Source organism: Lagenorhynchus albirostris, chromosome 14 (assembly GCF_949774975.1).
Source record: "Lagenorhynchus albirostris chromosome 14, mLagAlb1.1, whole genome shotgun sequence".
Classification (NCBI taxonomy): Eukaryota; Metazoa; Chordata; class Mammalia; order Artiodactyla; family Delphinidae; genus Lagenorhynchus; species Lagenorhynchus albirostris.
The window spans coordinates 80,279,694-80,307,013 of record NC_083108.1 but is presented as its reverse complement, the minus strand read 5'-3'; the positions used below and the strand labels follow the sequence as shown (position 1 = coordinate 80,307,013).

The following is a 27,320-nucleotide window of genomic DNA, read 5'->3' as shown; positions in this document are numbered from 1 at the left end:
GAACATTCTAAACCCCACACTTCCTGGGCAATACTCTAAGAATCAAAGGACTACAGGATCCCCTTTACTCCTCTTTCATGACACTTATAATTTTCTATCATGAATTACAGCCCTCTGTACATGTGTCTTATCTCTTCTATCGGTTTGGCCAAAAAGTTCGTTCGGGTTTTTCTGTACGATGTTACGAAATACCCAAACAAACATTTTGGCCAACCCAATATTAGATTGTAAGAGCCTTGAGACCTGCTGCATATCTGGGTCTTCTTGTATTTTACAAAAAATTTAGCACTGCCTCCCTTGTGTATGGTTACATGTAAAATAAATATCTAACACCTACTACATGGTAATGGATGTGTTGGACGAACAATTAAATGAATCATCTTAGTAATCCATTCGTATAACATCTAAGAAACTAAAGTTCCAGGAGTTACTTGCCCAGGGTCATGTAAAATTGCAGCCCAGGGCCCAGAACATTACAGATACACAGTATTTATCTGATGAATGAATGGTGGCAGAGCCAGGACTGAAAACCACAGGCAATCGAGAAGCCTCTTGCCTTGAACTAGGGACTCCTTGAATGTAGGCTGATGTCCCACCCAGGTCCTGAACATTCATTCGGTGACAAAGAAACTTCCCTGACCTACAAATGAACCAGGGTTGTGCCATTAACAATTGAGGGCCGGACTGGCTGATACTGCCTAGTGCTTCCCATCCTGACGTAGGAAACTTTTGCCTGAACCTTCTAAGAAGTCAGTTTGGGGAAGTCTTCTCTTTGCCCCAGAGATGCTGATAGTGTGGCCCTGAGTCACATTTGTCTTGAGCTGCACTGTCCAATATAGTCCAACATCTCCTAGGCATTTGTGGCATGTGTGACTATTTAAGTTAAAGTAAAGTAAAAATTCAGTTCAGTTGTGGTAACCACATTTCAGGTGCTTAATAGCCACATGTAGCTAGTGGCTACCATATTGGATGGTGAAGGTACAGAGCCTTTCCATCATTGCGGAAAGTTCCATTGGACAGTGCTGGTCTAGAACCACCACATGTCTAGGGGCAGATCATCTGTGTGTGTGTTATTGGGCATTTACTGTGTGCCAAGCACAGGGCTCACTTTGCAATCACTGTACAAGTATTATCTCATTTAATTCTCACAACAGCCCAGTGAAGTAGGTGCAATTATTATCCTCATTTTATTTTTTAATTTTTTGGCCCTGCCGAGTGGCACGTGGGATCTTAGTTCCCTAACCAGGGATTGAACCCGTGCCCCCCTGTGTTGGAAGCTCGGAGTCTTAACCACTGGACCACCAGGGAAGTCCTATTACCCTCATTTTAAAGACAAGGAAACTGAAGCTCAAAGAGGTTAAGCCACTTGTTCAAGGTCACACAGCAAGGATGTGTTAAAGCCAGGATTTGAATCCAGCTCTCCTTATTCTCTGCTGAAATGCAGCCCTCCCAGTGGTTTCTGAGATTTAACATCAAGTTCTGCCCTCTGGGCCTGACCTTTTGTGTTAAAGAGAAGAGTCAATACAGGGGACCACCAAATCTGTATGTCACTATGAACATTTAACTTAAGAAAACTGCCCTCCCCTTCCACTCCTTTTCCTTCCTTTTCTTCTCCCTTCCCTTCCTCTTCCTTCCTTTTTCCTTTTTCCCCTCCCTCCCTCCCACCTTCTCTTCCTTAATCACTCAGTACAGACACTGGCAGTCTGAAAGGATCCTGCTGTAGCACTGGAGGAGGTACCTGGGGGTGCCCTGGAAGGTACTGGGACAGCCAAGGGACAGGGGCACCCAAGGGTGCTGAAGGTATTAGCTATTTACCAGTTGGTATGGAATGATTTCAGTATTTTAACAACTATCAGGGGCCTCCCAGAGACCACTAGTGTGCCTGGCACAGGAGCCACCAAGCCAGTAAGCCCTGGGACTTGGGGGGACGGTGCTGAGAAGGGAAGTCGGAACAGTGCCTGGCAGAACCTCATCTGCTCAAAGCTGAGGGCCACCGTGTCTGTCCCCTCCCTACAACTCACTCTGGGGCCTTTTCCACTGCCTCCACGGGACACCAGGCGGAGACTTCACAGGTCTTCTGCTTCTCTTTATACTCTATACACCTGCCGGTCTGGATTCCTGTGGGGGTCAAGGGGTCGTAGAAGCACAGGTATGAAAGAACGGGCGGTGGGGGGGGGGGAGGAAACTCCACTCAACTCAAGCAAGAGACTATGTTTTTCAACCCAAGCAGTTTCAGTTTCCATGAAACCCATCCAAACCACAAACTTACATAAGAAAAAACAAGCAAGCAACACATAGAACAGTAAGCTTTTCAAAAAAGGATCAAAGAGAACACAGAAAGACCATGGATGCCGTTCGATTTTTTTGGTTTCTTTGCAAGAAAAGATGGCTGAGGGGGGGAGCTGAACAGGGTATATTCTTTTGCCTCGTATAAATGGACTAGAACTTGGCTTCTAAATAGGCATCTGAGTCCCTCTAGGTGCATACAGCATGTACCAGGATGTACAGAGCCATGGAGTAAGCATGGCGCATCTTCCTGGAGTATCGGTGTCATTAATAAATTTTTGAGGGGAAAATTAAATAGTAAATAATATTAATGACCTCTCCACCAACTCAAATGCATATGTATTATGGGATGGAATTGAATATTCATATGCTTTTTTGTGTACAGGTGTATGATAAACAATGATGGTTTTTACTTTTTCTTTTTTGTGGTAATTTTTTTATTATGTGCCTTAAGTTAAAACAAGAGCTTTGGAAATTCTGAAGGTTAATATTGTCCCCAGGTGCCCTGGGGGTACACATTCATCCTTTTCAACCTTTGGGGAAATTCAAGAGGAAACACTTAGAACACTCAGATGATGCTATAGGCCATTCAGTTTTTCTATCAATGAGAACCCTGAAGGGGCTAATTCTGCGAGGTTTTCAGGAGCTGCTCTCACTGGGAGTTAGAGTCACATTCATAGTCAGCAGCTGGTCCTCTGGGTTCAGAGTCGAGGCATGGGGCAGGTACAGGCTCATCCATGGCCTGGGGAGGGTGGACGAAGGCAGCTGAGAGCCAGAGGCTAAAAATCTGGGCATCTCGAATGTCACCAAGATTCCAGACCATCCACCCACGGGGTCTCAGGAAAAGAAACAGAACATACCTTTGCTCTTTGGACCCATCCATCCCTTTTTACAGCCCTGGTCAGAGGAACAGAGCGTCCCGCGGGTGGGGTACTGCAGAGAGAAGGACAAGGTAGTGAGGAATAAGCATCGTGTGTCCCTGCGATACAGAAGGGCAGATGTCTATGTCCACACAAAAGCTTGCACATAACGCCAAGAAAACGGAGCAGCCCAAATATCCACCAGTAGATGAATGGACAACTAAAATCCAGGACATTCATCCAGTGGAATGTTATCTGGCTGGCCACAGATAGGAATGAATGAAGTACTGGTACCTGCTACAATGTAGATGAAACTTGAAACATGATGGTTGCTAAGTGAAAGAAGCCAGATACGAAAGACCACATATTGTATGATTCTGTGTATATGAAATGTTCAGAACAGGCAAACCCATGGACAAAAGGGTGATCAGTGGTCGCAGGGGCTGAGGGAAGCGGGAATGGGAGTGACTGCTAATGGATATGAGGTTTCATTTTGGAATAATGAAAATGTTCTGGAAACTGATAGTGATAATGGCTGCACAGCTCGGCGAATATACTAAAAACCACTAAATGGTACACTTTTAAATGGTGAATTTTATGGTATGTGAATTACATCTCAATAAAAAATAAAAATTAATGAAATTCTAAGAAGCGTATGCCAGGGGCCACTTCCGGGGACAGCCCTTGTGTTGGAGAGCAGGGGGCCTGGTTCAAGCAGCCCTGTGGCTCCAGAAACAAGTGAAGCGGACAGGCACAAAGGCTCAGCAGGAGATGTGGGAATAAAGGGCCCCAGCCCGCACTCTCTCCTGGCCTGAGAAAATGAGGTCAGTCAGCTTTCCATAAGAGCTGAGGACAGGATGAGGAGAAGAAAAATGAGATGACTTGGTTTATGCATACTCGGCTTCCCATTTTTCAGGGACCAGGTTTACCGGCCCGTCTTGGGGAAACCAGAACCTCTGTGAAAATAGCCTCTTCTGTGCAATTTTACAGAGCTTCAGGGGAGTCCCCAGGCTTGGACCCAGGTACAACCAGGTTCGGCAATAGCTGCACCCTTTTCTAGCTGAGTGGCCTCAGCCAAGGAACTTTGCCTCGCTGAGCCTCAGTTTCCTTCCCTGTAAAAGGGGAATGAACAGATTTGTCTCATATGGTTGTTGTGAAAATTAAATGAATTATGATGAGAAAGGGTTTAGCACATGGCTCTTGCTCAGTGAACGTTTCCTGTAGTTTTCAATCTCTTTCATGTTCTCTTTTCTTCCCAAGTTGCTTTCTTCCTGTTACCCAGCATGTCCTTGGTTTGCTGCCCTTGTGACCTCCAACTACACTATGAACCGTTTGAATACAAGGCCTGGGTCATATCTTTGTAATTTGAGTGCCTGATACATAGTGGGTCTTGATGAATGTGGAATGAATGAATGAATGAACAAATGATCATTTACTGTGGCTCATGGGAAGCTATGTTGTTTTGATTATTGACTGGAAAGAAATCTCAGGAAAGAAGATAAACTGACTCTATTTTACTCTCCAAAAGAAATTCCAAAATTAAAAGAAAATAAAGACGTGGGACTTCCCTGCTGGCGCAGTGGATAAGACTCCACGCTCTCAGTGCAGGGGGCCCGGGTTTGATCCCTGGTCAAGGAACTAGATCCCACATGCATGCTGCAACTAAGAGTTCGCATGCCGCAACTAAGGAGCTGGCGAGCCGCAGCTAAGACCCAGTGCAACCAAATAAATAAATAATAAATAAATAAATATATTTTTTAAAAAGACGTTTTAATCATCTCTTTTTGTGGTTGTCACATGCGTTGACGATGGCCACAAATTCTTTGCCGCTCTTGCCATTGGGAGGTAGAGGGTTTCCCCTTCCCTTTGAAGCTGGGCTGGCTCTGACCAAATAACCAACAGAAGGCAGTGGACGTAATGCTGTGTCAGCTCTAGTACTGAGCCTGGGAGGCCTGGAAGCTTCTTTTGGTTTGGGGGAACCTGAGCTGCTATGAGGAAGTTTAGAAAGACTATGCGGAGAGACTCTGAAAGGAGGAGAAGCCTTGAGAGTCCCCAGAGAGGAAGAGAAGGCCAGCCATCCCAGTACCCGAGCTGAGCCTCCGAATGGTGCTAGCCCCAGCCGCTATCCGACTGCAGCGCCGTGAGAGATCCCATGCAGATCCCAAGATCAGCAGAACTGCCCAGCTAAGTCAAGTTCAGTGGTTCAGTCAACCACTGAACTATGAAAGCTCGTAAAATGCTTGTTGCTTTAAGTCAACCAGGTTCAGGGTAGTTTGTTATGCAGCAATAGATAATTATAACCAATGTCTCTTCATTTTGGTGTACCGCTGGGGTTTGGGCATATTTACTGAGTCAAGCCCTGTCCTTGACTTCCACCTCTTGATCAGAGTTAGGGTGGGTGTCAGTATGCAAAGAGAGGAGGCGAATATCCCATTAGAGCAACCCAAACCAGCTTGGGTCACAGGTTAAAATCCCAAGAGTTACATAGCGTTCTCTGGGCTGCTGTTTGAGTTCCAGTCAGTCTGAATGACATCCTGTCTGAGAAAGAGTAACTTGTCATTTGAACCGTCACAACTCGCATTTATCCAGTGCTTACAATGTATTATGCCTTGTTTCCAGCCTGTCACAGAGATTCGCTCATTTGTTTCAAAAATCCTAAGAGCTAGGTTTTGTAATTAGCCCCATTTTGCAAATGAACATATCAAGGCACAGAGTGGTGAAGCTACCTGCCCAAAGTCACAAAGCTAATACGTCAAGTATTAAACCATTTACAGTCTAGCTCCTAAATCCAGGCTCTGGGCTACCCTAACTGTCTTCCTTACCAGTCTCAGTAACTTGAAAAGTGCTGTGGGGGACTTCCCTGGTGGTCAAGTGGTTAGGACTCCGAGCTCTCACTGCTGAGGGCACGGGTTCAACCCCTGGTCGGGGAACAAAAATCCCACAAGCCGCAGCAAGCCAAAAAAAGAAACGAAAAGGAAAGCATCTGTGCAAAGTACCACAGGGGTGGAGGGTAAGTAGCAATTCCAGAGTATGGGAAGCAAAACTGGCCCCAAACTGGACACAATTTTGGATGCTGCTGGGAAGGGAGGTGGGAGGGAGTGTTTAGTTGGACTGATGCCTGCTACTTCGTTAGAGTAGCAGGAACATTTAAGGGGAGATGGGGGCAAGATAAACATAGAGAGGTCTCCTTTTAGGGGAACGTCATTGAGATAGACACCAAGGGAATGTTAGCTTGTTTCCAAGTTTAGGTAGAAATGACGCCAAAGACTGTAATGAGATAGAGCTTATCCACCCTGATCTCTCAGACACTCAGAAATCTAGGCCTTGTCACCAGAGTAGGCTGACGAGCAAGACCCACAGGCAAGGCTGGTCTTCCCCACAGGCTGGGGACCTGCTCAATATTGCCACAGCGTTGTGCCCCTCAGTTGGGACGGTCCCTGGTAAAGCGCAGGTGAGTTACTCGAGAGGGGAACAGCAGGAGTGTGTTGCCTAGACAAATTTTGCTATAGACAAACTTACCAGAATAGCTAGTTATCACTTTACAGAGCAGAGAGCAGGACTGGGATGGGACAGAATAGGACCAGTATGTTTTGATAGGGAAGAAAGTTTTCCAGAAAAAGTAGGGGAAGGTGGAGAGTACGGAGAGGGCAATGCTCCCATGTCTCCCTCCTTCACCACTACCCACTCCCGCCTTCACCACTACCCACTAGCCATGTCTCCCGCCATCACCACTACCACCCATGCAGTCTGGGAAAGACTGCATGGGTGGTAGTGGTGACGGCAAGAGACATGGGAGCATTCCTACCTGATATAGAGCCTAAAACTGTAAGAAGTGGGATGAAAAATCAAACTTGATTCCCAGGCTGGCCCTGCAGGCAGTTCACAGTGGACTGTGGCAGAAGCTGTGAATGAGGACAACTGGATTCTAAGCTTGGCTCTGCCTCCAGCAAGCTGTGTGACATTGGGGAGGTCACTGAACCTCTCTGATCTTTGTGCTGACCTGTAAAATGGGGCTGGGAATGCTGTTAGCCCCCTAAAGTTCAAGTGAGGCTCCACTGAAACATGAGGTGCTGTGCAAAGGCCAAGGATCCCTGTTGTCATGAGCTGCACAGGGAGTGAGCGATGGAGAAAGGGGGCCTTGAGCTGCACAGGCTCCTAGTGCTGGAGCTGGAGACCCAGGGGGACAGATCAAGATCTGGTGGTTACAGAGGGAGAACTACAACATCTTTTCGCCCTTTCCACCCAGCCCAGATCTACACCCCTGCTTTGTAGCAAGCAGAGGCTCAGTAAATATTCGCAGGCTCCAAAACATGCCTGGTGTCAGTTTCCATTTCCTCTGACCTGTGTCTCTTCCAGGAACTCTTGTCACCCATCACATCTTACCTCAGGACACAACCCTTGCTCTTGGCCTTCTATCTTGAGAAAGTTTGTCATCACAAAAAAAGAGTTCCCCTGCAGAGAAAAAGGAGAGAAGGCAAATGTAAAGCCGTTGAGAACAGAACTACTTAATCATAGTAATCCAGCTGGCCAAGTGCCTGGGGGCAAACCTTTCCACTCTTCTAAGTTTCAGTCTAGAAATCAGGGTCTGGAAGCAACTGACAGCCCTGAGGCCTAATAGCAAAGCTGGATGAGCCGCCCTGCTGAGCTGAGGGAGAGCAGAGGAACAGTTCAAATTGATTGAGCATTGGTTTTCCATTCCAGCCTCAAAAGCAGCCTTTTCATTTTTAGGACACAGTGAAAACCCATTAAGTTGAAATTCAAGAGACCTGGGGAGGCAGAGGTGGAGGTGTCACCTCCATCAGAACGCTGTTCAGATTATCCAGGACTTTAATGAAAGGGCAGTAGGTCATCCCACCACCTGGGAAATAGCTGGAGGTTTTAATGACCCACTGTTAGAGACAAAAACGGATAGCAGCTTGGCTTTTATGGTTTCGAAAAGCTTTCCAGCTCCCAAGGGCTGCCAACGTGCCCTTTTGTCCCTCCAACCCCCCATCTGTTCTTTTTTGTTCTCAACCCCACTTCAGTTTCTCCCTTTTGAGAATTCTACTTTCATTTTCTCTTCTTGCAAATTGAGACAATCTCATGCCCTTTCTTTGTGAGCCACACCCTTCCTTTCCCTTGTGCAAAACTGTACCCATGAGTGTTTTTCTGGAGACATTTTTGTTGATAAAATGTCACACAAACAATATAGAAGGGCTGGTCCCCTCTAGGCAGAAAGTTCTTTACCTTTCTGGATCTAGGCAAAGTTTGCTGACTTGATGGCCCTGCTTCTGAAAAACTGTGTATAAATCAAGTGTGAGTGAATCAAATCATGTTTTCAATGCACCAGGACACACTGCTATTTTGAGAAACCCTGTAGGACTTGATAAAGCAAAGAATCATCTCCTTCGAGTTGCTGGATCTGACCCAATTTTGCAATTTTTAGGTTTTCTCAGTTGGGATTTTCACAGAGCTTTTTAAATGGGGCCAGTGTTTTTCTGGAGTGAGGCTCTAGGTCCCAGGGAGGGGTGCGAGGTCCTGGGGACAGTGACCAGGGACGAGTCCTGGGAGGATGCTGATAAGTGCTCACCTGCAAGGGGACAGTGTAATCTGCCGTGTCGAAGACATTCCACACTACCTTCTTCAGTCCGTTCTCCATAATCTCCTTTTTCACCTCTCCCACCCCTTTCACCTTGGCATGCACAGAACTGATGACAGGTTCTTTCCATTGGTACCGCTTGTCATTCACCAAAGCAAAGCTAAATGGCAGACACAGAAAAGCATCAATGGTTTTCTCAAGTGAGGCACAGTGCATCGGTTTTGGATGCAGGTTCCGAAAGTCACCTCCATTAAAATCCTAGCTTGCTGGGTGACTTCGGGCAAGTGACTTGCCATCTCTGTGACTCATTTTCCTTACCTGTAAAATGGGAAGAATAGTCATACCTACCTCATAGGGTTGTTGTGAGGATGGAACGAGATATGCATGCAAACTCCACAGCGCTATATCTGGAGCATGGTGAGCTTTCACTACATAGAAACTATTGGCCCCAGTACCAACTTCTAATATTGCCTAATATACACCCTAATTTATAGGTTGCCTTCTCAAATACCAAAGTCCACCCCAGGTTGGTCCACCAGCTTTGTTTTGGGGCTCAGTAACACATTAGCATCTTTTTAAGGGTGTGTCCAGCAGGTCAGCCTCCTGTTTTCCAGAAACACCCACCTGATTTACAATATGGATTTACAATATGGATAATAGCAGCTACCCTTTATTGAGCACTTAGTACATGCCATGTGCTCTGTATGCATCCTCTCCTTTAATGTTCACAACAGCAATAGGAGATAGTTACTGTAAACATCACCCTTTTGTAGATGAGGGAATGGGCTCAGAGAGGTGAAGGAACTTGCCCAAGGTTACACAGGTAGTCAGTGGCAGGACTGAGGTCCTTGATTGGTCTACCTTATAGCCCAGAGCCAGACCTCTTAACCATGTACTGTACTTGTACCTGCATCATGTGGCTCTGCCTCTGGTTTCCTGCCTTTTGATCCATTCATTAGCTGTTTTTAAATCTTCTTTAGAATATGAATCTAAATTATATGGTGGGGGAAGAGAGGGAGAAAGTGGAATTGATAACTAAAAATGGTAGATTCCATCCCCATTTATGTCTTTTCCCTGTCTCCCATTGCCCTGAATAATTGAGTTTATTTTGTTTTTTTTTGGCCATGCCGTATGGCACATGGGATCCTAGGTCCCTGACCAGGGATTGAACCCACACTCCCATGCAGTGGAAGCATGGAGTCTTAACCACTGGACTGCCAGGAAAGTCCTTAAGAGTTTATTTTAAATGCTTTGTTTATTCATTTGGCAGGTACCTATTTTGGTCTCTTCCCTCTGCTCAGTCTCTGATATCTGAATGATATTAGGAAGTCTAAGCCAATGGATGCCCTCTATGAGCTGACATTGGGAAACCAAGACACAGTGGGCCAAGGCTTGGTCCCAGCTGTTCTCAACCTTGGCTGTACAGTATAATTACTTAGGGAGCTTTCAAAATTGTAGCTCCCCAGTCTTATCCCTGGAAACTCTGATTCAGAAGGTCTGGAGAGTTAACCAGGTACCTATATATTTTTCTAAAGTTGATTTTAATGCACTGCCAGGGTTGAGGACCCCTGGGACACTCACGGAAAGACAGGTCACATTTGGCAATATGAAGTACTGTACATTTGAAATGCACTCCCCACGCCCCAACAATTCCACTCTTAGGTACATGCCCCAGAGAAACCCTCAAACATGTGCCCAAGGAGTCATATACAAGAAAGTATAAAGTTGTACTATTTGCAATAGAGAAAACTGGAAATAACCTAAATGTCCTTGAACATTGAATGGGTGAATAAATTGTTGGATTCATCCAATGGGATGTTCTGCAACAGTGAAAATGAATGGAGAGCTGCTTATATCAATACGGAAATAACATAATATTGAGTAAGCAAAGCATGCCACAGAATGAGAGAAAGTTTAAAGAAATTCAAAAAACATTATGTACTTAAACAAATACCTGTCCACGCATATTCATAGCAGCACTATTCACAATAGTCAAAAGGTGGAAACAATCAAAGTGTTCATTAAAAGATGAATGGATAAACAAAATGTGGTCCATCCAAACAATGGAATATTATCTACCCACAAAAAGGAATGAAAGGATGCACGTGTTATACTGTGGATGAACCTCAAAAAACATTGTGCCAAGTGAAAGAAGACAGACACAAAAGGCCACTTAGTGTATGATTCCACTTATATAAAATGTCCAGAATAGGTAAATCCATTGAGACAGAGAGTGGATTTATGGCTGCCAGGGGCTGGGGGAAGAGGTAAATTGGAAGTAACCGCATAATGAAGTTTGCGTTTTGGGAGATAAAAATGTTTTGGAACTAGATAGAGGTGGTGGTTGCACAGCATTGTGAAGGCACTAAATGCCACTGACTTGTTCACTTTAAATCGTTAATTTTTATGTTCTATGAATTTCACCTCAATTAAAAAAGGGAAACAGGAAACTTCCACAAGCCTCTTAGATAGATAGCCTCATCCATCAGAGGGCAGACAGCAGAAGCAAGAACTACAATCCTGCAGCCTGTGGAACAAAAACCACATTCAAAGAAAGATAGACAAGATGAAAAGGCAGAGGGCTATGTACCAGATGAAGGAACAAGATAAAACCCCAGAAAAACAACTAAATGAAGTGGAGATAGGCAACCTTCCAGAAAAAGAATTCAGAATAATGATAGTGAAGATGATCCAGGACCTCGGAAAAAGAATGGAGGCAAAGATCGAGAAGATGCAAGAAATGTTTAACAAAGACCTAGAAGAATTAAAGAACAAACAAACAGAGATGAACAATACAATAACCGAAATGAAAACTACACTAGAAGGAATCAATAGCAGAATAACTGAGGCAGAAGAACGGATAAGTGACCTGGAAGACAGAATGGTGGAATTCACTGCTGCGGAACAGAATAAAGAAAAAGGAATGAAAAGAAACGAAGACAGCCTAAGAGACTTCTGGGACAGCATTAAATGCAACAACATTTGCATTATAGGGGTCCCAGAAGGAGAAGAAAGAGAGAAAGGACTTGAGAAAATATTTGAAGAGATTATAGTCGAAAACTTCCTAACATGGGAAAGGAAATAGCCACCCAAGTCCAGGAAGCACAGAGAGTCCCATACAGGATAAATCCAAGGAGAAACACGCTGAGACATGTAGTAATCAAATTGGCAAAACTTAATGACAAAGAAAAATTATTGATAGCAGCAAAGGAAAAATGACAAATAACATACAAGGGAACTCCCATAAGGTTAACAGCTGATTTCTCAGCAGAAACTCTACAAGCCAGAAAGAAGTGGGATGATATACTTAAAGTGATGAAAGGGAAGAACCTACAACCAAGATTACTCTGCCCAGCAAGGATCTCATTCACATTTGATGGAGACATCAAAAGCTTTACAGACAAGCAAAAGCTAAGAGAATACAGCACCCCCAAACCAGCTCTACAACAAATGCTAAAGGAACTTCTCTAAGTGGGAAACACAAGAGTTTCCCAAACAAAACACAAATGTTTTGTTCCTACAAAAACAAACCCAAAACAATTAAGAAAATTGTAATAAGAACATACATATCAATAACTACCTTGAACATGAATAGATTAAATGCTCCAACCAAAAGACACAGGCTTGCTGAATGGATACAAAAACCAGACCCATATATATGCTGTCTACAAGAGACCCACTTCAGACCTAGGGACACATACAGACTGAAAGTGAGGGGATGGAAAAAGATATTCCATGCAAATGGAAATCAAAAGAAAGCTGGAGTAGCAATGCTCCTATCAGATGAAATAGACTTTCAAATAAAGAATGTTGCAAGAGACAAGGAAAGACACTATATAATGATCAAGGGATCAATCCAAGAAGAGGAAATAACAATTATAAATATATATGCACCCAACATAGGAGCACCTCAATATATAAGGCAACTACTAACAGCTATAAAAGAGGAAATCGACAGTAACACAGTAATAGTGGGGGACTTTAACACCTCACTTACACCAATGGACAGATCATCCAAGCAGAAAATTAATAAGGAAACACAAGATTTAAACGACACAATAGGCCAGATAGATTTAATTGATATTTATACGACATTCCATCCAAAAGCAGCAGATTACACTTTCTTCTCAAGTGCGCACGGAACATTCTCCAGGATAGATCACATCCTCGGTCACAAATCAAGCCTCAGTAAATTTAAGAAAATTGAAATCATATCAAGCATCTTTTCTGACCACAACGCTATGAGATTAGAAATGAATTACAGGGAAAAAAACGTAAAAAACACAAACACATGGATGCTAAACATACGTTACTAAATAACCAAGAGATCACTGAAGAAATCAAAGAGGAAATAAAAAAATACCTAGAGACAAATGACAATGAAAACACGACGATCCAAAACCTATGGGATGCAGCAAAAGGAGTTCTAAGAGGGAAGTTTATAGCTATACAAGCCTACCTCAAGAAACAAGAAAATCTCAAATAAACAATCTAACGTTACACCTAAAGGAACTAGAGAAAGAAGAACAAACAAAACCTAAAGTTAGCAGAAGGAAAGAAATCATAAGATCAGAGCAGAAATAAATGAAATAGAAACAAAGAAAACAATAGCAAAGATCAATAAAACTAAAAGCTGGTTATTTGAGAAGATAAACAAAATTGATAAACCATTAGCCAGACTCATCAAGAAAAAGAGGGAGAGGACTCAGATCAATAAAAATAGAAATGAAAAAGGAGAAGTTACAACAGACACCGCAGAAATACAAAGCATCCTAAGAGACTACTACAAGCAACTCTATGCCAATAAAATGGACAACCTGGAAGAAACAAATTCTTAGAAAGGTATTACCTTCCAAGACTGAACCAGGAAGAAATAGAAAATATGGACAGACCAATCACAAGTAATGAAATTGAAACTGTGATTAAAAATCTTCCAACAAACAAATGTCCAGGACCTGATGGCTTCACAGGTGAATTCTGTCAAACATTTAGAGAAGAGGTAACACCCATCCTTCTCAAACTCTTCCAAAAAATTGCATAGGAAGGAAAACTCCCAAACTCATTCTGTGAGGCCACCATCACCCTGATACCAAAACCAGACAAAGATACTACAAAAAAAGAAAATTACAGACCAATATCACTGATGAATATAGATGCAAAAATCCTCAACAAAATACTAGCAAACAGAATCCAACAACACACTAAAAAGATCATACACCATGATCAAGTGGGATTTATCCCAGAGATGCAAGGATTCTTCAATATACACAAATCAATCAATGTGATACACCATATTAATAAATTGAAGAATAAAAACCATATGATCATCTCAATAGATGCAGAAAAAGCTTTTGACAAAATTCAACACCCATTTATGATAAAAACTCTCCAGAAAGTGGGCATAGAGAGAACCTATTTCAACATAATAAAGGCCATATACGACAAACCCAAAGCAAACATCATTCTCAATGGTGAAAAACTGAAAGCATTTCCTGTAAGATCAGGAACAAGACAAGGATGTCCACTCTCACCACTATTATTCAACATAGTTTTGGAAGTCCTAGCTATGGCAATCAGAGAAGAAAAAGAAATAAAAGGAATACAAATTGGAAAAGAAGTAAAACTGTCACTGTTTGAAGAAGACATGATACTATACATAGAGAATCCTAAAGATGCCACCAGAAAACTACTAGAGCTAATCAATGAATTGGTAAAGTTGCAGGATATAAAATTAATGCACAGAAATCTCTTGCATTCCTATACACTAATGATGAAAAATCTGAAAGAGAAATTAAGGAAATACTCCCATTTACCCCTACAACAAAAAGAATAAAATACCTAAGAATAAACCTACCTAGGGAGACAAAAGACCTGTATGCAGAAAACTATAAGACACTGATGAAAGAAATTAAAGATGATACCAACAGATGGAGTGATATACCATGTTCTTGGATTGAAACAATCAATATTGTGAAAATGACTATGCTACCCAAAGCAATCTACAGATTCAATGCAATCCCTATCAAATTACCAACGGCATTTTTTACAGAACTAGAACAAAAAATCTTAAAATTTGTATGGAGACACAAAAGACCCCGAATAGCCAAAGCAGTCTTGAGGGAAAGAAGCATTGCTGGAGGAATCAGACTCCCTGACTTCAGACTATACTACAAAGCTACAGTAATCAAGACAATATGGTACTAGCACAAAAACAGAAATGTAGATCAATGGAACAGGACAGAAAGCCCAGAGATAAACCTACGCACCTATGGTTGACTAATCTATGACAAAGGAGGCAAGGATATACAATGCAGAAAAGACAGTCTCTTCAATAAGTGGTGCTGGGAAAACTGGACAGCTATATGTAAAAGAATGAACTTAGAACACTCCCTAACACCATACACAAAAATAAACTCAAAATGGATTCGAGACCTAAATGTAAGACCGGACACTATAAAACTCTTAGAGGAAAACATAGGAAAAACACTCTTTGACATAAATCACAGCAAGATCTTTTTTGATCCACCTCCTAGAGTAATGGAAATAAAAACAAAAATAAACAAATGGGACCTAATGAAACTTAAAAGCTTTTGCACAGCAAGGGAAACCATAAACAAGATGAAAAGACAACTCTCAGAATGGGAGAAAATATTTGCAAACGAATCATCGGAGAAATGATTAATCTCCAAAATATATAAACAGCTCATGCAGTTCAATATTAAAAAAACAAACAACCCCATCCAAAAATGTGCAGAAGACCTAAATAGACATTTTTCCAAAGAAGACATACAGATGGCCAAGAAGCACATGAAAAGCTGCTAAACATCACTAATTATTAGAGAAATGCAAATCAAAACTACAATGAGGTGTCACCTCACACCAGTTAGAATGGGCATCAACAGAAAATCTACAAACAACAAATGCTGGAGAGGATGTGGAGAAAAGGGAACCCTCCTGCACTGTTGGTGGGAATGTAAATTGATACAGCCACTATGGAGAACAGTATGGAGGTTCCTTAAAAAACTAAAAATAGAATTACCATATGATCCAGCAATCCCACTACTGGGCATATACCCAGAGAAAGCCATAATTCAAAAAGACACATGCACCCCAATGTTCATTGCAGCACTATTTACAATAGCCAGGTCATGGAAGCAGCCTAAATGCCCATCGACAGATGAATGGATAAAGGAGTTGTGGTACCTATATACAATGGACTATTACTCAGCCATAAAAAGGAATGAAATTGAGTCATTTGTTGAGACATGGATGCATCTAGAGAATGTCATACAGAGTGAAGTAAGTCAGAAAGAGAAAAACAAATAACATATATTAATGCAGATGTGTGGAACCTAGAAAATGGTACAGATGAACCATTTTGCAGAGCAGAAATTGAGACACAGAAGTAGAGGAAAAAACGTATGGACACCAAGGGGGGAAAGCAGTGGGGAGTGGTGGGGTGGTGTGATGAATTGGCAGATTGGGATTGACATGTATACACTGATGTGTATAAAATGGATGACTAATAAGAACCTGCTGTATAAAAAAAATTAAATTAAAAAAGGAAAAAATATTTTTTATAAATATAGACATACGTTGTAGAAGTATTAAAACAAACATAGAGGGGCTTCCCTGGTGGTGCAGTGGTTGAGAGTCCACCTGCCGATGCAGGGGACACGGGTTCGTGCCCTGGTACGAACATCGAATTAAAATGCTTCAGAGATGCATCAAAGGGAAAAAAAAGGAAGAGAAAGAGTTTGCAGTATCCTGCCCTATGGAAGGAACATTCTAATGACTGTCCCAGCAGCTCTCTCCTCACCTGCTTGGTGACTCAGACAAGCCATGCCACCTCTCTGGGCCATGGATTTAGTCCCTGAATGAGGGGATAACTGCCTGGCTCCCTAATCCCTATGACCTTTTGTCTCTAAGAAGCTACTATTCTCTGCATTCTGAAGAGGGCAAAACCACTGGTCCCTGGAGCGAACAGGGCAGCTGGGGTTTCAGCCGGGCCTTGTAGGATGAGTAGAGAGCGGGGAGAGGAAAGCTGAAGAGTCTGGGAAGGTGGAAGAGAATGAATGTGATAGAAGGTGGAAGAGAATGAATGTGATAGAAGTCTGGGAAGGTGGAAGAGAATGAATGTGATAGAATGTGATAGAATGAATGTGATAGAATGAATGTGATAGAATCTAGAAAAATGGTACTGATGAACCTAGTGATAGGGCAGGAATAAAGATGTAGACGTTGAGAACAGACTTGAAGACACAGCGGGGAAGGGGAGGCTGGGAAGTAGTGAGAGAGTAGCATTAACATATATACACTACCAAATGTAAAGTAGTTAGTGGGAAGCAGCTGCATAGCAGAGGAAGATAAGCTTGGTGCTTTGTGATGACCTAGAGGGGTGGGATAGGGGGGGTCGGAGGGAGGCTTAAGAAGGAGGGGATATGGGGATATATGTATGCATATAGCTGATTCACTTTGTTGTACAGCAGAAACTAACACAACAATGTAAATGAATGAATGTGATAGAAGCCTGTGATAGAATGAATGTGATAGAACCTCCTCACAGGCCAGGCTGGCTGAAGAGGAGAGCTGTAGAGGGGCAGAGGAGGGAAGGATGGAGAGTGAGGTCAGCCCAGGGAGTCCTCAGTGGCACACTGCACCTGACTCACCAGATGTAGAGCAAGGTGCCCACTATGAAGAGCTTCTTCAGAGTCCCAATCCATAAGTTTTCAATGAGAACAACTTTCGCAGACGTATGCTGGCAGCTCAGGTGGAATCGACTGTAAGCCATGGTAAGAGAGTCCTCAAAGCACCACGAGGAGGAAGTGCCTCTCAGCAAAGCCTGACTTGCCCTCACAGAGCTCACTGAACAAAGGTAACACTAGAGTGAAAGGATGTGACCTGAAAGTGAACTACCCTTCCATCAGGTTAACTGACGCTTACACCGGGGGCCAATAGATATTTTCGTGGGCCTCCAAGAGAACCATTGGTCCTGGACCCTCTGTGCCTCATGGAGAAGTTGAGCCTGCATCCTCTGTGTCTTATATTTAAAATCCCAAGAGAAGAATCTGATTATGTCCAACCCTGATCCATTCAGCTGTAGGCGGAGGTCAGGAAAGGGCCAGGGGCAGCCAGAGATGCACCGAGAAGCAAGTGGAGGAGAGCCTGCATCCCCAAGGCAAGTTAAATGCCGGTTGTGTTAGTTTCCCTTTGCTGCTGTAACAGACCACCATGAACTTTGTGACTTAAAATAACAGAAACATTTTTCTCTTAGTTTTGGGGGTCAGATGCCTAGAATCATTCTTACAGGACTAAAATCAAGGTGATGGCAGGCCTGGTCCCTTCTGGAGCTCCACTAGAGAGTCTGTTCTCATCTCTTCCAGCTTCTGGAGACTGCCTTGGTATCCCTGGGCTCACAGCCGCATCACTCCAACCTCAGCTCCTCTTGTCACAGCTCCTTTTTTTGATTTTGACCCTCTTGCCTCCCCTTGATAAGGACTCTTGTGATCACACTGGGGCCACTCAGATAATCAAGAATAATCTGTCCATCTCGAGACCTTGAACTTAATCACATCTTCAAAGTTCCTTTTGCCACAGAAGGTGACATATTCACAAGTTCCACAGATTAGGACATGGAGATTTTGGTGTGGGGCGGGGAGGCATTATTCAGCCTGTTCTACTCTGCCCCGCCTTTCCTTGAGCTAGCTAGTGAGAGGGTTCAGTTTCTTGTAACCCACACTTGGCTAAGACATCACCCGCCCTTCTAATACACTTTGACTATTGCACTTCTTCTCCACCATCTAGTATACCTGGAAAACCCTTCCTTTTCATACTTCCCAAACTATGTCCCCCTCATTCAAAAAACGCCTACTGCAGAACACAATACTCTACGCATCCTACTGTATGGAGAGCAGAGAGTGAGTCCTAACCTATTAGTTAACGTTTACCAGCTAGAGGAAATATAATGGATACATGTAAAGGCATTGAGCTCCAAAACTCAGTTATGCATATACAGGTCATGGACCACCCAGATTGGCAGAGGTTTATCTTAGAGACCCCAAATTTCAAATAACTCTAAACCCGTATTAACCAATGTTATGTTATATCATCTAGAAAACAAAACCCAAAAAACTAGTGTTGTCTAAAACTTTGGTGAGAGAAGTAGAATATTCCACTTGAGGGTGGTGATAAGCCAATGCCCTATGCCCTAATTAGGCAGCAAGCAGTGGGAGCCCCGAGTTCAGGTCTTATAAGCCACATTTTTTAAGAGAATCCCTTTTGCTGTTGTAAAAGTAGAAGTTTCACAGAAAAGCACAAAGAACATGAAAAGGTTCCAACGTTCTCCCTCCCAGAGGTTTTCACTGTGGAAACTTTGAGAGTATCTTCCAGATGTCTCTTTATGCCCCCACCTAGACACACAAACATGGCCATGCTCTACATGCTATTATATAACCTGCTGTTTTTACTCAATAATATGTTATTAACTCTTTCCACAACAGTATTGATAAATGTATGATAAAGATAGATCTATGATATGTAACCACTTTGAATAGTTACGGAGTATTCTAGTATTCAGGTTGGAACATATGAAATTGCCCATTTTGTAGACCAAAACAGTAGAATATTGGCAATTTCATATGGTTCAGCCTAAGAAGTGAATTGTGAAAATTTGCCAGCTGGTCTCTTACTGATGGATATTTAAATGGAACTTTTGTTCATTTTTCCCACTTATAAACATTTTTGATAATCTTGATATAGCTTTTACTACATGCCAAGCACTCTTCAAAGTGTATATTAATAATAAATATTAACTCTTTCAATCCTAACCTTCCCAAAAGGTTAGGATTTATAATCCTGTAAAGAAGCTATAGTGTTACCCACACCTTATAGCTGAACAAACTGTGGCACAGAGAAAGTGCGCCCAAGTTCACATAGTACTATAGACTGAATGTTTGAGACCCCCCAAAATTCATAAGTTGAAACCTAACCCCTATGCGTTTGTATGAGGAGGTGGGGCCTTTGGGAAGTGAATAGGTCATGAAGGTGGAACCCTTACGAATGGGATTAGTGCCCTTATAAAAGAGGCCCCAGAAAAACTTCACCTCTTCTTCCATGTGAGGGTACAGCAAAAAGATGACCATCTATGAACCAGGAAGCAGGTTCTCACCAGATACCATATCTGCTGGTGCATTGATCTTGGAATTTCCAGCTTCTAGAACCATGAGAAATAAATTTCTGTTGTTTATAAGCTACTCAGTCTATGGCATTTTGTTATAGTGGCCCCAGTGAACTAAGACACATAGTAAGTAGCAAAACTGGCTCCACAGCTTATGCTCTTTTGTGTGCTATTGTAAATGGAATTGTTTTCTTAATTTCTTTTTTAGATTGCTCATTGTGGGTGTATAGAAACACAATGGATTTTTTTTTTTTTTTTTTTTTTTTTTTGTGGTACGCGGGCCTTTCACTGTTGTGGCTTCTCCCATTGCGGAACACAGGCTCTGGACGCGCAGGCTCAGCAGCCATGGCTCACGGGCCCAGCCGCTCCGTGGCATGCAGAATCTTCCCGGACCAGGGCACGAACCCGCAGATCTTAACCACTGGACCACCAGGGAAGGCCACAGCAGTGAGAGGCCCGCGTACCGCAAAAAAAAAAAAAAAAAAAGAGTAGCCCCGCTCGCCGCAACTAGAGAAAGCCTGCACTCAGCAATGAAGACCCAACGCAGCCAAAAATAAATAAATAAATGAATAAAAGAATATTTTCACACCTGAGGTAAATTCACACCTTAAAATAAATTTCTGGGTCAAAGGATGTGCACATTTTTTATCTTGATTCATTTTGCCAAACCACAAAATCTTGAAGCACTTCCTGTTTTCACCAGCAAAGCAAGAGTGCATGCACCACAACCCTCAGAATGGGAGAAAATATTTGCAAACGAAGCAGCTGACAAAGGATTAATCTCCAAAATATACAAGTAGCTCATGCAGCTCAATATAAAAAAAACACAACCCAATCCAAAAATGGACGGAAGACCTTTCTCCAAAGAAGACATACAGATGGCCAACAAACACATGAAAAGATGCTCAACATCACTAATCATTAGAGAAATGCAAATCAAAACCACAATGAGATATCACCTCACACCGGTCAGAATGGCCATCATTAAAATCTAGAAACAGTAAATGCTGGAGAGGGTGTAGAGAAAAGGGAGCCTTCCTGCCCTGTTGGTGGGAATGTAAATTGATACAGCCACTATGGAGAACAGTATGGAGGTTCCTTAAAAAATGAAAAATAGAACTACCATATGACCCAGCCATCCCACTACTGGGCATATACGCTGAGAAAATTCAAAAAGACACATGTATTGGGGCTTCCCTGGTGGCGCAGTGGTTGAGAGTCCACCTGCCGATGCAGGGGACGTGGGTTCGTGCCCCGGTCCGGGAGGATCCCACATGCCGCAGAGCGGCTGGGCCCGTGGGCCATGGCCGCTGAGCCTGCGCGTCCGGAGCCTGTGCTCTGCAACGGGAGAGGCCACGGCAGTGAGAGGCCCGCGTACCACAAAAAAAAGATACATGTACCACAATGTTCATTGCAGCACTATTTACAATAGCCAGGACATGGAAACAACCTAAATGTCCATTGACAGATGAATGGATAAAAAAGATGCGGCACATACATACAATGGAATATTACTCAGCCATACAAAGGAATGAAATTGAGTTATTTGTAGTGAGGTAGATGGACCTAGAGTCTGTCATACAGAGTGAAGTAAGTCAGAAAGAGAAAAACGAATACTATATGCTAATGGATATATATGGAATCTAGAAAAATGGTACTGATGAACCTAGTGATAGGGCAGGAATAAAGATGTAGACGTTGAGAACAGACTTGAAGACACAGCGGGGAAGGGGAGGCTGGGAAGTAGTGAGAGAGTAGCATTAACATATATACACTACCAAATGTAAAGTAGTTAGTGGGAAGCAGCTGCATAGCAGAGGAAGATAAGCTTGGTGCTTTGTGATGACCTAGAGGGGTGGGATGGGGGGGTCGGAGGGAGGCTTAAGAAGGAGGGGATATGGGGATATATGTATGCATATAGCTGATTCACTTTGTTGTACAGCAGAAACTAACACAACAATGTAAATAATTATACTCCAATAAAGATGTATAAAAAAAAAGTGTGCATGCACCACCTTTTAAGAGAGCCTTGACAAACAAGAATGTGGTTGTGTGGGGTTGGCTGAGATAGTAAAGGGTCTGGATACTGTGTTAGGGGGACATAGCCAGAGGGACTGGGGCTATTAGTTTGGAGAAGTTGAGAAATATAATAGCAGGCTGCAGCCATTTGGAAAGTGTCCAGTAGAAAAGGGACCACAGGGCAGAACTCTAATCAAAGGGAAAAATTACAGGGAGTTAGATTTGGGTTCAATGTAAGGAAGAAATGTCTAACAATTAGAACAGTCCCAGAACAGAACAAGCTTTCCTTGTGGTTGCTAGTTGGTGACGACAGCAACGATGATGATGATGATGATGGTGTCGATAACGATGACAACATGATGATAATTTTCATTTATCTCATCATCTCCTTTTCTCTCGAGTCTCCTCTCCATCTGCATTTCAACATCATTTCCCATTTTAAAAATAAACCCTCCCTCAACCCCACATTCTTCTCCTTCTACCACTTGATGCCTCTCTTCTCCTTTGTAACGAAGTCCCTTGAAAAAGTGAGTCATCACATCCATTTCCGCATCTCCATTCACTCCTCTGCTCACTCCAGTCTGGCTCCCCACCCAGCCCCAGAACTTCTATAAAGCTTCTCGTGCCAAGTGAACAACACCACCATCGGTAAATCCAATAGACACGCCACAGACCTGGCAAATTCTCAGCAGCATTTGACACCAGTGACCATGCACCATCTCCCTGCCTCCCCTTCTTCCCTCAGCTTCCCAGAATCCACATTCTCCTGACTTTCTTTGGTTCTCCACGTTCGCCCTTTCTGAGAATCCTTTGGAGACCTCTGTGCTTCCCATCATTTAAAGGTTAGCATTCCTTAGGGGTCTGTTCTAAGCCCTCTTGCCTTCTCACCTACATCCTCTCTTGCTGGTCAGTTGCAGCTACTTCTATATTTCTAGTTACCATTTGTATGCTGGTGGTATATAAATCTACACCTCCAGCTCCAGATTCATATATCCAACTAAGCATCTGTGTTTGTATGTCCCATAGATTTGTCAAGCTCAGAGTCTTCAGTTCTGAATTCATCTTCCACCCTAAATGGGCTTTTTTTCCTCACATTTCCTATCCCCATAAGTTCTTCCACCACTCTTCAATTGCCCAAGCCAGAACATGGCACACACCCTGATTCATCCTTTCCCTCATTCCCCCCATCCATTTAATTGTCAAATTTTTTTGTTTTATCTTCCTAATGTTATTCAAAACAGTCTACTTCTCTCCTCTACCACTCCTCAGACCAGATCACCAGATCACCATTAACTCTCACCTGGATGACCCAATAGCCTCCTACATTGTCTCCCTCCCTCCGTTTGTACTCTTACCTCCTCCATTCTCTGCAGTACTTTAGTGGGAGCTTGGACTCTGGGGTGAGATACTTGGGTTCAACATTGGCTCTACCACTTACTACCTACATGACTTTATGTAAGTAACTTAGCCTTTCTGAGTCATCATTTCTTCTTCTATAATTAGGGGATATTAATATTATATTGGTCAGGGTCTCTAGTTCTAAACAACAGAGTTCACTCTGCCTAGTTTAAGAAGAAAGATTGTCTAGAAAAGGCAAATCTATAGAGGCAGGGAATAGATTAGTGGTTGCCTGGGTCCAGGGGGTGGAAATGGGGAGTGACTGCAAATGGGAATGAGGGATCTTATTGGGGTGATGAAATGTTCTAAAACTGGATTATGATGACGGTTGTACAACTTGGCAAATTTACTAAAAATCATTGAAGTGTATGCTTAAAATTGGTGATTTTGTGATATATAAATTTATACCCCAATAAAGTTGTTAAAAAGTAAAGGAAGAAAGAGATTTTAAAGGACATTAGGCAGTTCTTACAATCTCTTGGAGGACCAAAAACCAGGATTGCTGAGACACTACACAGCCAGGAACAACACCCAGAGAACAGGGACTGTTCCAGAGAAAAGACTCGGCCAGCCACTGCTAAGCCCTAAGGTGGGAACTCATGCCAATAATGTTTGGGAATGACTGCCAGAATCTTAGTCACTGCCATCCCCAATGAGCTGAATGCCTGGGGCTAGACCTCCTATAGTAGGCTGAATAATGGCCCCAAAGCTATCAGGTCCTAATCCCCAGAATTTATAACTGTTACCCTATTTGGGAAAAGGGTCTTTACAGATGTGATTAAGTTAAGGATTTTTAGATGGTGAGATGATCCTGGATTATCAAGGTAGGCCCTACGTGCCATCATATGTGTTCTTATAAGAGAGAGACAGAGGGAGATTTCATGCATGTGTGCGCACACACACACACACACACACACACACACACATACAGGAGAAAGTTTTGTGAAGGTGGAGTAGAGTCAAGGATGCTGGCCTTGAAGATTGGAGTGATGTGATCACAAGCCAGGGAACACAGGCGACCCCCAGAAGCTGGAAGAGGCAAGGAAGGATTCTCCCCTGGAGACTTGGAGGGAGCGTGGCCCTGCCAGCACCTTGATTTTGGCCCAGTGATACTGATTTTAGATGTCTCTAGAACTGTGAGAGAATAAATCGTTGTTTTAAGTTACCAAGTTTGTGGTTAATTGTTATAGCAATGACAGGCAACTGACAACTGGGCAAGAGAACAAGTGGAGGTCCACATACTGCTTATTCAGACATTTAAAAGTCATAACAGACTTTTTTTGTATAAATTTATTTATTTTTGGCTGCGTTGGGTCTTCGTTGCTGCACGTGGGCTTTCTCTAGTTGCGGTGAGCAGGGGCTGCTCTTTGTTGCAGTGCGTGGGTGGTTTCTCTTGTTGTGGAGCATGGGCTCTAGGCACGCGGGCTTCAGTAGTTGTGGCGCACGGGCTCAGTAGTTGTGGCTCGCGGGCTCTAGAGCACAGGCTCAGTAGTTGTGGCACACAGGCTTAGTTGCTCTGCGGCATGTGGGATCTTCCTGGACAAGGGCTCAAACCCATGTCCCCTGCATTGGCAGGTGGATTCTTAACCACTGCGTCACCAGGGAAGTCCCTAAAAGTCATAACAGACTTTAAAATGAAACGTGTTTTTTCATCTACCCAGACATACCTTCATTACAACCTGGAAGGCCAGATTCAACTTTAGAATTCTTGGACTCCTCAGAATTCTGTGCCAGAACTTGGAAGCATTGGTTGAAGAGGCCTCTGACCCTTATCCCTTAGCCCACCCCCCTTCTCATCTCACTCTGGCTCCTCCCAGCTCTGTGAGGGCCTCGTGCACCTATGTATGGATGCCCTGCACTGTATGCCTAAGCCCCCTCCACACCCTCCACCTGCATTCAGCTGCCCCTTGGCCATCCCTTGATCTCAGGAGCATGCCCCTGGGTGCTATGGTCTCCTCTCAAGAGGATAAATCTGTGAAAAGGTTAAGGGCCATTTGGGAAGAGAATTCTGGGGTCCTACATACGGAGCATGGTGGGATGGGGGGAGTGCATCCAGTGCTCTGGATTGGCACATTCTGCCCCTGAGGCAGCAGACTTCTAAGGGGACACCCATATTTCCTGTATCCTGGCATACACACCCTGCCTAATCCCCCAAACTTTGAGTATGATGGAAATGCTTCCACAATTAGATTATACTATACAGTTGACCTGAAGCTAGCAAGATCATCTGGGTGGGCCTGACCCAAACACATGAGTCCTTTAAAAGCAGAGAATTTCCTTTGGCTGGTCCCAGAAGAGAGGTCAAAGATTTGAGGCATGAAAACATTGTATCATCACTGGCTTGAAGATGGAAGGGGCCATATGGTAAATAGTGCAAGTGGTCTCTAGGATCTGAGAGTGGCGCCTGGCTGACAGAGCTCTGAATCCCATGACGGCATGGGATTGAATTCTACCAACAGGAAGAATGAGCCTAGAAGTGAATTTTCTCCCAGAGTCCCAAAGTGAGAACTCAGCACAGCTGACACTTTGATTTCAACCTTGTGAGACCCTGAGCAGAGCACCCAGTCACGCCAGGCCCAAACTACTGATCTACAGAACTGTGAGCTAATAAGTGATGGTGTTTTAGGCCACTGAGTTTGTGGTAATTTGTTACGCAGCAACAGAAAACTAGTACAGCCCCACAGGCTCCTCACTCCGTGGGGAAGCTTGCAGCTAGCAGAGGGCCAGGGTGGGGTCTCTAAAGTGTGGGGTCCAGGAAGTGGTCCCTATTGTGTAGGTCAAGGCTGGTACTGTCCCCATCCATTCCTTAAGATGAATTCTGCTCATGCCCAGCACCCTATGCTATTTCCTGTGTACCAAAGTGTTGTTGCATGGTGCATATGTTTGAAAAGCTTGGGTCTCAAAGGTGGAGGTGAAGGAGTTGGCTTATTTTAGGGGACATGTTGAGTGGAAAATGTTCACAGGTACGGAGGCAAGATGCTCATGCTATGAGAAGCGTGTGGGAACAGAAACTGACTGAGGGAACCCCATTCTCACGTTTACTCTGGGGCACCCAACTGCTGAATCATTGCACTGTTTAAATTGTGCTCTCTCTCCATGCTCCTGTGGAACATGTACAACTGAATTTGAGGGAATTAAATGCTCGTAAGAAAAGATTCCACCATATGAAAGAAAAATATCATTATAAGGTGTTCTCATAATAATCTGTTCATATATATACAGCAATCTTCTTTTAAGACATTGCGTGCTAGACCCAAGAATACCAGGAAGCCGCATCACAATGTGGAATTGTGACATATGATCTATGTATTGATTCATAAGGGAGAATTTATTAACTATATTCTTTATTATCCATTCTGTGATATCTGGTCTAAGTAATGTGTCTTTAGAATTTTAATATACATGCTTATTATTTAATATTTGTTGCATAGAAAACATATGACTCAAATAATGATAATCCTAATAATATCAGATGGGGAACCAAGGCTCATAAAGACGAAGGAGGGGTTTTTTTTGTTTTTTATTGTTTTTTTTTTTCTGTGGTACACGGGCCTCTCCTGTTGTGGAGCACAGGCTCCAGATGCGCAGGCTCAGCGGCCATGGTCACGGGCCCAGCGGCTCCGCGGCACGTGGGATCCTCTCGGACCGGGGCACGAACCCGTGTCCCCTGCATCGGCAGGCAGACTTTCAACCACTGCGCCACCAGGGAAACCCGGCGAAGGAGTTTTGAATCCACATTTCCAGATCTGAAGTCCCAAGCTTGGGCATGATTACCTTGAGGGTCAAAGGAGAGAGTGTATATGAAAGTACCTATTATATTCAAAAAGATTATTTTTAAAAAATAGCTACCATTTGTGAAGCTCTTACCCTATGCTAGGCATTGATAAGAGGTTGTCGTGCCTTTTCTTGTATAATTATAATATGTTAAGTGACTTGATCAAGGAAACTTAGCCAGGTTTATGAAATAAGTTGCTTTAACTTTTAGCTGGTAAACTGCATTGTC

General features: G+C 43.3%; 1 protein-coding gene across 1 annotated transcript in view; it reads right to left on the bottom strand.

Annotated features, from left to right (window-relative positions):
- P2RX7 (purinergic receptor P2X 7) overlaps nucleotides 1-27,320 on the bottom strand; it is a 49,660-nt gene that overhangs the window by 20,536 nt on the left and 1,804 nt on the right. The window contains 4 exon segments of the mRNA XM_060120655.1: nucleotides 1,920-2,118; nucleotides 3,147-3,219; nucleotides 7,530-7,598; nucleotides 8,716-8,884. Coding sequence (XP_059976638.1) covers nucleotides 1,920-2,118; nucleotides 3,147-3,219; nucleotides 7,530-7,598; nucleotides 8,716-8,884 — 510 coding nt within the window.